This window comes from Pelophylax lessonae (assembly GCF_965119305.1).
Source record: "Pelophylax lessonae genome assembly, chromosome: 12".
NCBI lineage: Eukaryota > Metazoa > Chordata > Amphibia > Anura > Ranidae > Pelophylax > Pelophylax lessonae.
The window spans coordinates 192,399,127-192,415,408 of NC_138779.1; the positions used below are offsets into that span (position 1 = coordinate 192,399,127).

The 16,282-nt window shown below is 45.1% G+C and overlaps 1 protein-coding gene across 1 annotated transcript in view; it reads right to left on the minus strand.

Moving 5' to 3' along the window:
• CIC (capicua transcriptional repressor) overlaps positions 1-16,282 on the minus strand; it is a 265,107-nt gene that overhangs the window by 181,151 nt on the left and 67,674 nt on the right. The window contains exon 2 of the mRNA XM_082273601.1: positions 13,267-16,106. Coding sequence (XP_082129727.1) covers positions 13,267-16,075 — 2,809 coding nt within the window. The 5' untranslated portion in view covers positions 16,076-16,106. The remainder of the gene's footprint in view (positions 1-13,266; positions 16,107-16,282) is intronic.

Below are 16,282 nucleotides of genomic sequence, written 5' to 3' on the forward strand. Positions count from 1 at the left end.
GAGTCCAGAGAAGAAGGGCAACAAAGCTAATAAAGGGAATGGAGGACATCAGCTATGAGGAAAGACTACAAGCATTGAAACGTATTCTCTCTGGAGAGGAGACGCTTGAGAGGCTATATGATATCAATGTACAAATACTGTACTGGTGACCCTTGCATAGGGAACAAACTATTCAGCGAATGGGAAAATAAAAGGACTCATGGCCATTCGCTAAAATTAGAAGAGAAGCGGTATAACCTTAAAGGGTTCTTTACGGTCAGAGCGGGAAGGATGTAGAATTCTCTTCCACAAGCAATGGTATTAGCGAGGAGCATCGATAGTTTCAAAAAACTATTAGATGGGCACCTTAAAGACCACAACATACAGGGGTATACAATGTACTATTCACATAAACACTTAGGCCCCGTTCACACTGGGGCGACGCTACTTCGCCGGGCGACCTCACAGGTCGCGGCGCGCTGCTCGCACCGCGACCTCGGAGCGGCCGGCACGGACTTCATAACATTGAAGTCTATGCAGGTCGCTCCGGGTCGCCCCAAAGAAGCTCCGGATCCTTTTTATAAGTCGGAGCGACTTGTGTCGCTCCTATTAGAACAGGTCCACAGCTTCTGTATGGCAGGCGACCTGTCAGGCGACCAGGTCGCCTGACAGGTCGCCCCAGTGTGAACGGGGGCTTATACACACACATCATAGGTTGAACTGGATGGGCTGGTGTTTTTCTTTCAGCCTCACTATCTATGTAACTATATGTAAAGGTGGAGTGCCGGGACAGGGTTGTCACCCTATGAAAGCAAGTGCAAAATCATCTGCTACTTTTGTACGCATTTCTGAAAAAGAAAATGCAAAATAAAATAATAAAAGCTGACTTTAGTCACACCAAACGATATCCTTATTCGCCAAACATAATTCATACACATTCACTAATTATAGGGAAGCTCCACCCAAAGGGGGAAGCTCCGCTTGTTTGCATCCCCCCCCCCCCCACCTCCAATGCCACATTTGGCACCTTTCGGGGCGGAACGGGTACCTGGTTTTGACAGGTGCCACCTCTCATTACCGGTTGACTTCAACGTGGCAAACTCAGCCGGAAGTTCGCACAACCCCCACCCCCCCCCCCTCCTCCTCCTTCCTCGCCACCAGGAATTTTACAAAGTCCAACGCGCATGCGCAAGGCTTCACTGTCGGTTTCCCATAGCCGAAATAATGGCAGCAGCACCCGAGAGCCAATTGAAAAATCGCCTGGGGTGAAGACATGGCTGGATTAGTGGACAGGTAGGTGTCCTAATATTAAGTCAGCCATTACAGTATTTGTAGCTGCTGGCTTTTATTTTTTCCTGAAGGAGCCTGGAGCTCCACTTTAAACTGCATTCATAAAGTAACAAAGCGTTTGAGATCACAGCCAGATTTGCCCAGGATTCTGCCCACAATTTCAAGGTGCCGAGGTCTAAATGACAAAATCGCAGAACGCACATTTGAGATGCCATTCATTTGAGTGTCACCTAAAATCGTGGCGTGGTCCTGGCGCGATTGTCGAGCAATAAAGCGCGCTGCAACTGCCATCAAGTGAAGCATATTGTTCAAAAGTAGCTCCTGGATTTTTTTTTTTCGTGACAAGCTTTACGGGATGCTGGTTGCTGCGATTTCAGTTTTATTTATTGTGGCAGAACTGCACTGAGATTTTAGGAGCCATTCAAATGAATTGCATCTCAAATGTGCATTCTGCGATTTGTCCTTCACACTTCGGCGCTTTGAAATCCTGCAAATCTCCCCGCGATTCAAAGACGGTGAGGTGTGAATGCGGTATAACAGTGGAACTTCACCCAAAAGGGAAAGTTCCACTCTTCCTCTTGCTCCTTTATGCCGTGTACACACTAGCTGTGGCCGCAGCAGCAGCAGGGGGTCCGGTGCAGCCTGCATCCAATTCGCATAGGCGTGAACCTAGACTTACATTTCACACTTCTTTTTGGGGCGGGGGGCAAACGGGTACCTGATTTTGACAGGTACCTACCCCCCCCCCCCCCCCACTTTCAGCGAGATCGCCACGATGATCTGAGAGGAAGTTTGGGCTCCCCCCCCCTTTTCCCCCGCAGCCTTCTGGAACACATCACAGGTTTAGAAGACTACGGGACCAATCACAAAAGCGCAGAGAGGCTTGCGCATGCACAGTTGGAAGCCAGCTGTAACTGCCGGTTTCCCTTAACCATGTCCATACCGGGCCATTTCTGGCACTCCGCTCCTACATCTAAAAATCTAATTTTTTTTGATAGAAAATTACTCAGAACCCCCAAACATTATATATTTTTTCAGCAGAGACCCTAGGGAATAAAATGGCGGTCATTACAACTTTTTATGTCACACGGTATTTGTGCAGAAATTTTTCAAACGCGTTTTTTTTTTGGAAAAAAAATAGTTTTATAAATTATAAAAAAAAAAAAAAACTAAAAAGTTAACCCAATTTTTTTATAGAATGTGAAAGGTGATGTGACGCCGAGTAAATAGATACCTAGCATGTTTCACTTTAAAATTGCGCACACTTATGGAATGACGCCAAACTTCGGTACTTAAGAATCTCCATAGGCAAATGTTTTACAGGTTGCCTGTTTAGAGTTACAGAGGAGGTCTTGGGCAAGAATTGTTGCTCTCGCTCTAATGTTCGCGGCGATACCCCACATGTATGGATTAAACGCCGTTTACATATGTGGCCGCGATGTACGAATGCGTTCGCTTCTGCGGGGCCACATTACATTTTTTTTTATTATTGTTTATTTTTACACTTTCCCTTTACTTTTTTTTTTTTAATCGCTTTTATTTCTATTACAAGGAATGTAAACATCCCTTGTAACAGGAATAGTGCTTGACAGGTCCCCTTTATGAAGAGATCTGGGGTCAAAAGAACCTCAGATCTCTCCTACAGGCTAGAAACACTAAAATATAAATAAAAAATAAAAAAATCTCCTTGACTGGATAGCAGAGATAACGGCAGAATTGACAACTGCCAGGCAGGGCGTGACGTCACAATGTCACGCCCGGGCCACTGAGAGTCAGAGGCTGCTGGGGAACATCTGGTACTTGGCAGTTTCTACTCCGTACTTCTACCATTCCTTCTCCAACTTGCCGATCGCACGGGCGAGCCGGTAGAAGCATCGGAGGGTGACGGGTGGGGGGAAGTCCCCTCCTGCCGCCTGTAAGAACGATCAAGCGGCTGAACACCCAGAGGGGAATAATTTTTTCTAAACAAAAGTGGAGTTACGCTTTAAGGTTTGACATATTGGGTATCTATTTACTCGGTGCAATCTCGTCTTCTATATTTTACCAAAAACGTTTGCGGTAATATCGTGTGACATAAAAAACTGGAACTGCATCTAATTTATTCTCTAGGGTGTCTGCTTTCAGAAAATATATAATGTTTGAGAGTTTTATGTAAACTTCAGGCCCCAAATTATTTTTTAAACATATGTGCAAAAACAGCTAACCTTCAAGAACATGTTACATTTGTAAGATTTGTTAATTAACCACTTTCCGTCCACTCGCATTGCTGCTACTGCAGCAATGTGGCTCATTATCGTCCAGCGACGTAGTACTACATCGCTGGACTCCTCCCCTCGTGGGCGGCGCGCGCTCGCTCCCGCTGTATTCAGTCACGATTGCCGCTGCTCTTCCCCGATCGTCGGGGAATCGAGTGTGGAGATCCGCCCGCTTGTGTAAACAAAGCGGGCGGATCTCCTAAGTAGTGACAGGCAGTCACAGATTGCAGGGTTCAGCATAGCTGAACATGCGATCTGTCCCTGTGTCACTCAGTCACCTCCCCCCACACATGTCAGTAAGCACCAGGCATACATTAACCCCCTCCCTCTCCAATAAAATTAACCCCTTCCCTGCCAGTGTCATTTTACAGTAACAGTGCATATTTATAGCACTGATTACTGTAGTAATGTCACTGGTACCCCCAAAAGTGTCAAAAATGTCAGTCAAGGGTCCGATCTGTCCGCCGCAATGTCGCAGTCCCGCAAACAAAATCGCAGATCGCCGCCATTGCTCGTTAAAAAAAAAAAACACCAAAAATGACAGAAATCTTTCCCTTAGTTAGTAAACGCAATAACTTTTGCGCAAACCAATCAAAATACACTTATTGCGATTTTTTTTTTACCAAAAATATGTAGCAGAAAACAAATTTGCCAAAAATTTAAAAAAATTTAGATTTTTACATTTTTTTGGGGGGGAATTTCATATAAAAAAAACCTGAAAAATATTGTTATTTTTTCAAGATTTACGCTCTTTTTTTGTTTATAGCGCAAAAAGTAAAAATCGCACAGGTGATCAAATACCACCAAAAGAAAGCTCTGTTTGTGGGAAAAAAAGGACGTAAATTTCGTTTGAGTACAGCATCGCATTACCGTGCAATTGTCAGTTAAAATCGCACAGCGCCGAATCGCAAAAAGTGGCCTGGACGTAAGACAGCAAAATCCTCCGGTGGTAAAGTGGTTAAAAAAAAAAAACTGGCTCCTAACTTTTTTTAGCTGGCTCCTAGATTCAAAGCAAATTTGTCAAGCCCTGTATTACTACATAGGGAGGGGCCAAGGAGAACGAATGCAGCAACCCTTTACAGGAAGTCAGTGTGTAGCAGCAGCTAAAAAAAAATAAAATAAAAAAAGGAATTTGAATTTGGGGATCTGGAGGAGACTGAGGGCAATAGAAGAGACTTTAAGCAGAGTTAAGTGTCACTTTAAAGGCTGTGTTACAATTTTTCTTTTGTTCTTACCACAGTTCCTTGCAAAAAGAAGAAAGGGGTGCCTCTAAGTGGGACCTTAAGGGCCAATAAACAATTGAAACCAAGGTTTATATATAAAAGTACAACATTTTTATTAACCACTTCTGAACCGGAAGGATTTCCCCCCTTAATGACCAGGCCATTTTTTGCGATATGACACTGCGTTACTTTAACGGACAATTGCGCGGTAGTGCGACACTGTACCAAAAATTGATGTCCTTTTTTCCCCCACAAATAGAGCTTTCTTTTTGTGGTATTTGACATTTTTTTGGGTTTTAACAATTCTAAAGCTGATGCTCGGGTTCTTGGATGCACTGATTTTAAGAAAGATTGTACCCTAATCTATCACCCCTGAAGAAAGAGAAAAAACTCTGAAACGCGTCGGGAGTTTCTGTAGGGTTTTCTTGGCATTTCTGGAATCAACCACCACTGTCTGATGTGGAGGTGGTTTACCTTTTCATCTGCTTATTTGTATCAGCTTGTTGTTTTTTTATATCAATGTTTAATAAAAATCTGGTACTTTTATACTGTATATAAACCTTGGTTTCAATTGTTTGACTGTAACTCCATTATACTATATCTTTTTGAGGCCCTTAAAGTCCCACTTAGAGGCACCCCTTCTTCTTTTTCGCATTTTGTGTTGGATGTTGGCTGGCCTTGCTTTTTGTTTTTCACTCCCATTTTTCTGTTACCACAGTTCCTTAACCACTTGCCTACCGGGCACTTTCACCCCCTTCCTGCCCAGGCCAATTTTCAGCTTTTAGCGCTGTCGCACTTTGAATGACAATTGCGTGATCATACAACAATGTACCCATATGACATTTTTATAACTTTGTGAGACAGATAGAGTTTTCTTTTGATGGTATTTTTTGCTAAACAAATATAAACAAATAAAAAAAGCCTGAAAATTTTGAAGAAAAATATATAAGTTTAATTTTTCTCCTTCACTGATGGGCACTGATGAGGCGGCACTAATGGGCACTGATGAGGTTTCACTGATGGGCACTTATGCGGCGGCACTGATGGGCACTTATGAGGCGGCACTGATGGGCACTAATGGGAACTGATGAGGTTTCACTGATGGGCACTTATGAGGCGGCACTGATGGGCACTAATTGGAACTGATGAGGCGGCACTGATGAGGTGGCACTAATGGGCACGGTACTGAAACGCGGCACTGATAAACAAGACATGGATGATCAGTGCCCCGATTATCAGTATAAATATCCCGTCACACTTGCAGGTTACCGGCTCTCCTCTCCTCATGCTGTGACAGTGCGTGAGGAAAAGAATGGCAATAAAGCCCCATACACACGTACCGATTGTCGGCCGTAAATATTCGGCCGCCGACCGATCGGCCGATTGTAGGCTTGTTAGTATGATGCTTCCGACAGCCGACAGCGCATTTTCGGCCGAACAGAATCTGTCGTGCAGACTTTAAAATATTTGTTGGCCATCACCAGAACGGCCGATTGTTCGCCAGTCAGTACAGAATTCGGCCGACAGACAGCAGATTAGCAAGACTGGGCATGCTCAGAAAAGAAAAAAGACAAGGAAAGTTAACCATCACATGACATCACTTCTGCAGTCGGCTGTTGTTGGCCGACAAAATTCGTGTGCAAACTTTTGCAGTTTTCAACAGACACGACAGCCCTGGACAAAAGACGGCCGATCGTTCGGCCGACGATCAGTACGTGTGTACGGGGCTTTACAGACAAGTTTGTCTATATGTGATCAGCTGTGATTGGACACAGCTGATCACATGGTAAAGGACCTTGTAATTGGCCCCTTACCCCGATCTGTGATTAGCTGTGTTGAAGGATGCTCATGGATGCCCTCCAAGAACTGGACAACTGCGTTGTAGCCGTCTTTTGGCTAGAGCGCAGTCGGGAAGTAGTTAAAGAGCTTGGGGATTGGTAGTATTGGCAGAGAAATTTTCATCCAAAATTACCCCCCCTAAACACTTTATAACTGGAAAAAGAAAATGGCCAGTGACTACCTCTCCTTCCCTTCCTCCTTTACAGAAAATTACTTTTTGTTGGAGAGTTAAGTCTATTGGAGATAACAACAAGCGGCTATGAAAAACTCTTCAGTTCTTCTCCAAGAACCAATCTCTCAGAATTGAAAAACCAGAAGAACACTGCAAACACATAAAGCATGAAAGAGATAATACAGTGAAATCTCCAAGGAAGCCACTGTGTCAAAGTGTACTCAGTGAAGATTGACATTTTTTGTGCAGCTTGAAAGGACGAAAACCAGTTCAATTCCACTAGATACTACTAAAATCATGACGCACCTTACTTAACTGTCATTCCAACACAAACAGAGCCATAACAAAGGTGTGGTACAGGTCAAAAAGCTAAGCTTTCAGTGTGTTTACCTACTGATTCATGGTTACGGAACATGCAATCCTGCCGCTTGAAGGAAGATCAGCTGAGCAAGTTCAAACTCATAACATAACAGCGAGTGCAACATGTGGCCAAATGTTTGTGGACACTCGACCATAACCTCTTTAGTAGCTTGGACATCCCATTACAGCCTTTCTAAACTTTTGAAATCATTTCTTGGTCTAGGGGAACCCTTAAAATTTATTGGGAGTCAGTGAGAAGAATGCCCCCTCCTACAGTGGTAGTCAGTAAGAAGAATGCCCCTCTTACAGTGGTGGTCAGTGAGATAATGCCCCCTCCTACAGTGGTGGTCAGTGGGAAAAACCCCCCTCTTTCAGTGATGGTCAGTGGGAAGAACGCCCCCCGCTTACAGTGGTGGTCAGTGGGAAGAATGCCCCTCTTACAGTGATGGTCAGTGGGAAGAATGCCCCTCTTACAATGGTGGTCAGTGGGAAGAATGCCCCTCTTACAGTGATGGTCAGTGGGAAGAATGCCCCTCTTACAGTAATGGTCAGTGGGAAGAATGCCCCTCTTACAGTAATGGTCAGTGGGAAGAATGCCCCTCTTACAGTAATGGTCAGTGGGAAGAACGCCCCTCTTACAGTAATGGTCAGTGGGAAGAACGCCCCTCTTACAGTGGTGGTCAGTGGGAAGAACGCCCCCCGCTTACAGTGGTGGTCAGTGGGAAGAACGCCCCCCGCTTACAGTGGTGGTCAGTGGGAAGAATGCCCCTCTTACAGTGATGGTCAGTGGGAAGAATGCCCCTCTTACAATGGTGGTCAGTGGGAAGAATGCCCCTCTTACAGTGATGGTCAGTGGGAAGAATGCCCCTCTTACAGTGGTGGTCAGTGGGAAGAATGCCCCTCTTACAATGGTGGTCAGTGGGAAGAAAGCCCCTCTTACAATGGTGGTCAGTGGGAAGAATGCCCCTCTTACAGTGGTGGTCAGTGGGAAGAATGCCCCTCTTACAGTGGTGGTCAGTGGGAAGAATGCCCCTCTTACAGTGATGGTCAGTGGGAAGAATGCCCCTCTTACAGTGATGGTCAGTGGGAAGAACGCCCCCTCTTTCAGTGATGGTCAGTGGGAAGAATGCCCCTCTTTAAGTTATGGTTAGTGGGAAGAACGCCCCCTCTTACAGTGATGGTCAGTGGGAAGAATGCCCCTCTTACAGTGGTGGCCAGTGGGAAGAATGCCCCTCTTACAGAGATTTTTTTCCCCTGCGGTAGTAAATTGGATCATGTTTTGCTGGGGTTTTTTGTGCCTTCCTCTGGATCAACTGCGGGTATAGGATTGTGTATATGGGATTGTATGGTTGGGTTTTAAATACTTTTTTTTTTTTTTTTTTTTGATGGACCAGATGGACTTGTGTCTTTTTTCAACCTGACTAACTATCTAACTATGGGAGATGGTCAGAATGCCAGCTAAAGGTGTCATGCAGCTGGCTCTTTCAAATGGTGTTGGCTCCAGAACTACGCAGGCACCATCAAGTGGGAGATTAAATCAGCAAAATCTCATGGAACCCCTAGCAACCTCTGAAGGATTATTATCATCATTCACATTAACATGATTTATTACAAGTTCTATTATGGTCTTTGTTTGAATATGCATATTGGCAACATAGTGCACCATATATAAATAATCCCAAAATGTCAGTAATTTTCACTTATATTTGGTTGATTTGCAGTTGCAAGCGCGGTTTACACACACATTTGTGAGTCATTTGAGCATTTATAACCTAATCATTTTGGAACAGCAGCTGCAAATAATTGCGCTTGTGGCACAAGGGTGTTTTTTTATACCCACCTCTGTAGGAACACTAGGATATCCAAGAACGCTAGCTGAGACTATACCAACCTCTGTTGGAACCCTAGGGTACCCAAGAATGCAAGCTAAGAATATACCAACCTCTGTAGGAACCCTAGGGTACACAAGAAGGCTAGCTGAGAATATACCAACATCTGTAGGAACCCTAGGGTACCCAAGAATGCTAGCTAAGACTAAACTAACCTCTGTAGGAACCCTAGGGTACCCAAGAACGCTAGCTAAGACTAAACCAACCTCTGTAGGAACCCTAGGGTACCCAAGAACGCAAGCTAAGACTAAACCAACCTCTGTAGGAACCCTAGGGTACACAAGAACGCAAGCTAAGAATATACCAACCTCTGTAGCAATGCTAGGGTACCCAAGAACGCTAGCTGAGAATGGCTGTTCCATGGAGTTGTCCCATCCTATATCAGCCCCCACTCTTCTGGGAAGGCTTTCCACAAAATGTTAGAGTGTGTCTGTGGAAATTTCTGCCCAATTAGCCAAAAGAACATTTGTGAGTTTGGGTCCCAACGTTGGATTAGAACTTTCAGCTGGTGTTCCAATTCATCCCAAAGGTTTCCAGTAGGGCTGAGATCTGTGCTCTGCCTATGCCCCAATGATGAACGCATTCAATTGTCTAAAATGGTTTTCTAAGCTGTAGCATACCAGTACTCGTCATTGGAAACATCTAAGCTCAACAGTTGGAAGGGTGTCCATATATTTTTAGACATAGAAGGGAGGATTTACTAAAGGATTTACTAATAGACTGTGCACACTACAAGTGGAGATGCACAAATCTTCCCAAGAGTTTAATGAATGTGCTAATTTCCATCATACAATCATATACAAGCAAAAATGCTGTTTTTTTTTTTCCTTGCACCTGATTGGGTATCCTTACAAAGTGAAACTGCTCCAAGTGGGTAATCAGCAATCCATCCACTGCATACTAGGGTGAAGGAGCTAGCATAGCTCGTCTACAAGTGCAAAATGAAGGAAAAAGTCCGGAATTTGCTGCATCTCTTCAACTTTTATTTCATCTTCTTATAAAAACAATCACAAACAGTGTGGGGTGCACTCAAAGTTAACATTGTTATAAGTTAGGGCCCTTTCACACTGAGCAGATCCCTTGGATGGAATTTGGTTGCTCAGCGGGAATCGATCCCCTGATCCCCACTGTGCAAGCAGATGTCCGGTCCGTCTCCGCTCACTGTGCTGAGACGCACCTGGCAGAGTCCCTATGGGGAGATCGGATGAAAACGGACCGCCTGTCCGTTTTCATCCGATCCCATCTGATCCAATCCTCCAGACAAATGGTAAATAGGGTCACCATCTGTCTGGATTTGGCGGATAGGATCGGATCTGTGGGTTCCCGCATCGCATTCAAATCGCAAGCAGTTCACACTGCTATATGCGAATCGCTGGGGGTGTCAATACAAAGTCAACGACACCCCCAGATCAGTTCGCATATCGCAGTGCGAACTGTCAGTTCTGACATTAATCAGATCGCATAGGTGTGAACCACCATGCGATCAGATTCTGCTGCGGACCCAAAAAAGGGTCCTGTGCGTGTTGTGTCCGAATCTGTATGGCTGAATTCGCATCGCACAGACATTGCATGTGATTTTCAGAGCAGTGCACTCCAAATCACATGCGAGGTCTGTCATCGCTATAGTGTGAACCGGGACTTAGTGCCGATTCACATTTGTGCGATAACAGAGATCGCTTGTAATTCGGAGCGCACTGCTCCTAAAATTACATGCGATCTCAGTGCGGTGCAAATTCAGCCATACAGTTTGTATGGCTGAATTCGCACCGCAATCGCACCTAACTCGCAAAGGACCCTTTTTTTGGTCCGCAGCAGAATCGGATTGCATGGTGGTTCACACTAGTGCGATACGATTCTGTGCGTACTTACAGATCGCACTGCGATATGCGATCTGATCTGGGGGTGTCGTTAACTTTCAACTGACCCCCCCAGCGTATCGCATATGTCAGTGTGAACTGCCAGGGGTGCGGATGCGATGCGGTTACACGCTGTATATTCGCAGTGTTCCCGCATCGCAGAAATGTGAACCGCCACTCAAGGTTGAAAAGATGCAGCAAATTCCAGACTTTTTCCTTCATTGTGCACTTGCAAAGTGAAACTTCACCACATTAAAGGATAACCAAAGACTAGGGATGCACCGATATATCGGCTGCTGAAAATTATCAGCCGAAATTAGGGTTATCAGCGTTTTGCCGATAAAAAATATGCTGATAATGGCCAAAAATACATTCATATTCATTTATATTCATGATATTATAAAGTCGAATATTCTACAATTATATTTCAAAAATATAATTTTTTTATAAACGGTTCCTTTTGGATTCGGTTTTTGCCCAAGTGCGTCCTGAATTTTCGGTTTCGGTCCAAAATTTTAATTTCGGTGCACCACTACTAAAGACAAAACTTTTTTTTTTCGTTTTTAGGATAGGAGAGATGGATTAGAACCCCTGTCAGTTTTTATTGATGTCTGTGCCCCCGTTAGGGAGATTCACCCTCTCTATTTGTCCTGTTTACCGTTATCATTGAAAGTAAAGTAAAAGAAAATCCCAAATTTTGGGTTGCCCCCAGAAAAGTGATAGAGGGGAAATCTTCCAATGGGGACACTAGTTCTGGTGACCTGGGGGGCCCCAAAGAATTCCCTTAATTTGCAGGGATTTCTTCTCACTTCCTGTTTTGGCTATGAGATAGGAAGTGAAGGGAAACCTCCCCAATGGGACAAAGATGGAAAAAAAAAAACCCTCCTTTACTCTATCCGAAACGAAAAAAAAAAAAAAGTTTTGCCTATAGTTCTACTTTAACTAAGCTCTGAGGCAAATAAGTGCAACTGCACTTGCAAAGTGCACAGTCCTATTTCTCTTTAGTAAATCAACCCCATATTGTATGAAAGTAGAAATATAGGGCAAAACCATTTTTTTCCATTTTTGATAGAGTAAGGGAGAGTTATAACCCCGGTCAGATTGTTTTTGCCATCTGTGTCCCATTGCAGAGATTTCTTTGCCTGCAAATTAAGGGAATTCCTTTGGGTCACCAGAACTAGTGTCCCCATTGGAATATATCCCCACTATTGAACAACGGAAAATTTGGGATTTTCTTTTACTTTCACTTTCAGTGATAATGGTAACCAGGACAAATAAAGAGGGGCGAATCTCCTTAACGGGGGCACAGACAGAAATAAAAAATTACAGGTGTTCTAATTAGGGATCGACCGATTATCGGCAAAGCCAATATATCGAAGGCCGATATGCACTTTCCCCAATATATTGGAATCGACCACCAAGATTACCGATATTGCCGATATTTCATGAAAGTGCTTGTACTGGAGTGATGCCTGCAGCTAGAGGCATCACCCCGGTACCGGCGTCCATAGCCAACGGTCGGCTGTCTTGTAATGACAACCGATGCGGCTGAGAAGCCGCTCGGCTGTCATTACAAGGAGCGGGAGGAAACGTCCCCCCCCCCTCCCGCCACCTTCCGCGGCTAGCCCGGCTCTCCCGTCCCACCGGAGACCCGGGCAATCAGCCTGCACGGCCGCCGAAAAACCCGATCGAACGGCATGTCATGACATCACTTCTTGGTACTGGCGCCAGATTAAAAAAATTACAGCATTTAAAACAGCCAAACTTGGCGTTTTGAATGCTTTTTAAGTGCAGAGGAGGGGTTTGGGGTCTTTTAGAGAGAAAAAAAAAAAAAGAAAAAAAACACTTTTTTTTAAATGTACGAAAATATCGGCCGATACCGGTATGTATTGACCAAAATATCGGTATCGGTATTGGCAACGAAAAACCAATTTCGGTCGATCACTAGTTCTAATCCCTCTCCACTCTATCCAAAACTAACAAAAAAAGTTTTGCCTTTAGTTATACTTTAACATAGTTTATCAAGCTGAGGTTTGCAGAAGCCTACAGCAACTAATGGGTCAGCTTTTAACTAAATATAGCAAAGACAGGTAATGGAAGCTGATTCTAGATTGGCTGCAAGGTACTGCGCTACTTTTGCCACATTTATGAAATGCTTGAAATATGAACTGCCTGTGCTCATTTATAAAAGTGATTGAAATAAAACCATACGTGTAGCCCCCAAGCCAGGTGGGTTCAAGCTTCTACCAGGAAAACATCAGTTGGTGAATTAGAGTTAATTTATAATAATACAGTCAGTTCTTCCAGATAGATTGATAAATGGTACTGCGGCAAGAATGACCTTACTTTAAATCCAAAATTCCTTCATATAATATACCTTCAAATAATAAAATCATCCCTTACCGGTGCCAGGCCTTCCCATGATGATCTCCTTTTTAGGTGCAGGATGGCTGCTGTAGTCACTGGGCACAATCACCGGAAGAAGGGCTGCAGGGGATGGATGGAACGCCACAGGCTGGAATGGTGACGACACACTAAAAATGGTTGGAGGGTGATCTGTAGGACCTGAAGCTGTGCAAATAGCGGATTCTCCAGTGCTTGTTGGTCCAGAAGGTAAAGATCGTGCCACATTTTGTATCTGGGTGGCATTGATGGGTACTGGTATCTGTAGCTGTGTTTTGGAAGGATGTTCCTTGGAACAGACTTTAACCATGCGCCGTGGACTGCCCGCTCCAGCTCCTGTTGCACCAATACTGCGGGATCCTCCGTCTGTGGGCTTTTCTACAAACTTTGATGGAAGGGGGACATCTGGGTTCCTAACAATTACAGGAGAGTCTCTCTGTACAGCAGGAACTCTACGGACTGAGGGACTAGGGTCTGAGGTCAGGCCAGCTGGAGGGGACAGAAGCAGGGATGGAGAAGCTTGTTGGGATCGGGAGAAAATGGTGGCAGGGGACACAGATCGGTATCCAGCAGGAGTAGAGGGTGTTGGGGTATGAGAGACAGAGTCCACCCCAGAGTCCAAGCTATCGCTCTTCTGGAAGTCAGCAGTAGAGCTGGCACTGCCATGATGTGAATCTGGTTTTCTCTTGCTTGGGCTCATGGGCACTGTAAAGGTAAGGTTGGTCTGGAATGAGGGCATGATGCCCACTGGCTGTCTCTCTCGGTGGTGAGGGTGATGCAGCATCTCAGGAGTCAACACTGCTTGTCCCTTGGGGGTACTTGCACTCACATGTCTACTGCGTGCAGCTCGCTGAATGACAGGGGAAGCATTGATGGGGCTGAAGTTAGCTGGCCTAAAGCCAAACAGCGGAGAAGGTGAGGGGGAAGGCGTTGGAGAGAAAGGAGACTGGTTGGAAACAGGGGAGAATGATGGGGTTCCAGAACGAGAGCTACCCAAAGACACCAACATGTTGGCAGCTTCACACTCATCAAAGTCAAAGCGAGAGAGGTCTGTGGGGGCCACAAGACGTGGACGGGAGTCTGTGCGTATGCTGCTTACTTCACTGTCCCGAGACGTATCATCCCATTCAAACTCTGCACTCCCTTCCCTACCACCTCGACCTTCGGACATGCTCTCCATCTCCTTAGTTCTCATTGACAAGTGCCTGGAACAGTAGCCTCTTCTTTGAGATTCTTTCATGCAGCTATCGCGGGAACACAGTCTTCTCCATTGCTTTCCATTAAATTTCTTACGAATTCCATTAGGGGTGCAAACTACATCTCCCTTTTTATACTTCTGCTGGGCTGCTGTGAGTGGTGTGCGAGAACGGGACCCTGGAGTGCTGCATTTATCCAAAGACACGCTACTACAGCTGCTCCGACTTCCAGCATCTGGACTAAGTAATGGGGATGGCTGCTCTGGTAATCGTCCCATTATCATTCCATAGGCGGGTGATTTTGGAGGTGAAAGAATACAGTGTTGCACAGATGCCAATTTCTCTTCACTCACTGGCATGCTAAAACTGATCTTCGAGACCTCAGCATCCTCAAGGTGTTTTGGTTCTGAACCACGTGGAGATGCTGGCATCTCAGCTGTACCACCTGGCTGCTGCTCTGAAGTATGGGCTGCTGGAAACCTATTAATTGGCTGCTGGGGCTTTTCCTCTGCTGCTCGTGAAACGACCAGAAGTGGTTCTTTACACCAAGGGAACCGGACAAGTCGAATGCTGTTGTGAGGGACCCAGCCATAGTCAGGTTCCCTTCGTCCTGGACTCTGTTGAAAGCAAACCTTGTAAGACAAAGGATTTTGAACTATTTCTACTACAGTTCCCTCTCGGAAAGTTGTATTATCGGGTCCCACACAGGCACACACTGCTGATCCCACATCTACGTCACCTGGTGCTGGGATCTGGTCTAGTACAACCGGTTCCTGCATGATGTCCAGGAATGTAATGGTCTGTGCCCCAGGAAACTGCACTCCAAGTTCGTGATTTCGACGGACTTGTTTTACCTGGCAAAGGTAGAAGGCATCTTCCTTCCGTACTAGTATTTTCTGGGGCTGCAGATGACCTCTAACATCAATCTCAGGCCAGGACATGGTTGGTGGCTCTAGCTCAGTTTGCGTTTTCTCCGACTCCTCTTCCAAGTCTGCAGAATGCTCGCTGGCTGTATCTGTAGAAGAGGACCGCACAGAAGGGATATCCTCTGTTTCAATGGCTGGGGCTACAGACTGGTCTGAAATGCGTTCCTGTGGTGCAGTAGTGCCATCACTGCTGCTAGAAGAGTCCTCTTGTCCCTCCTGGGAGCCTTGGCCTTCCACATATTTTCTCTTGGGAGCTTTAGACTTAAAGGTGGCGGTTTTCCTACTCAATGGCATTTCCCAGCGGTGCGTATCATATACTACTTTACTCATCACTTGGTCATTGTTGGAAGTTTCAATACATATCTGAGGTTTCTCTTCTTGTGTTTCAGCCTCTGTCATTTGCTGCGGGTTACATCCTGACAGGTCTTGTTCTTGTACTCTGGTTGCTGCCATCTCTGCTGTTGCAGGTTCAACTTTTACCTGCATCCTCCTTGCCCCTACATACGCCAGGTGATGCCCTGAGCCTTCGTCTGCCTCCTCAGACGTCTCTTCCTCTGCAGCCTCCTCCTCCTCCTGCTCTTCTTCCTCCTGCCGCCCTTCCTCCACCTTTCTTTTCTGTTTCTTACTGCGGGTGGAGCTTGAGACTTTGCTGTTCCCTGTGCCTGTAGATTTCTTTACTGGTTTCATCTTCGGGCTTTCTCTCTTAGAAAGACGGCACCTGTTTCAGAGGCGAGAAGAAAAAAAAAAAAAAAGACTTGATTACTAAGAGGCTACATCCAATTAACAACAGCAAAGATGTTATAGAAATATTTCACCACCAAAAGGAAAAAATAATAATTTTATATATATATATATATATATATATATATTTTTTTTTTTTTATTTAATTTATTT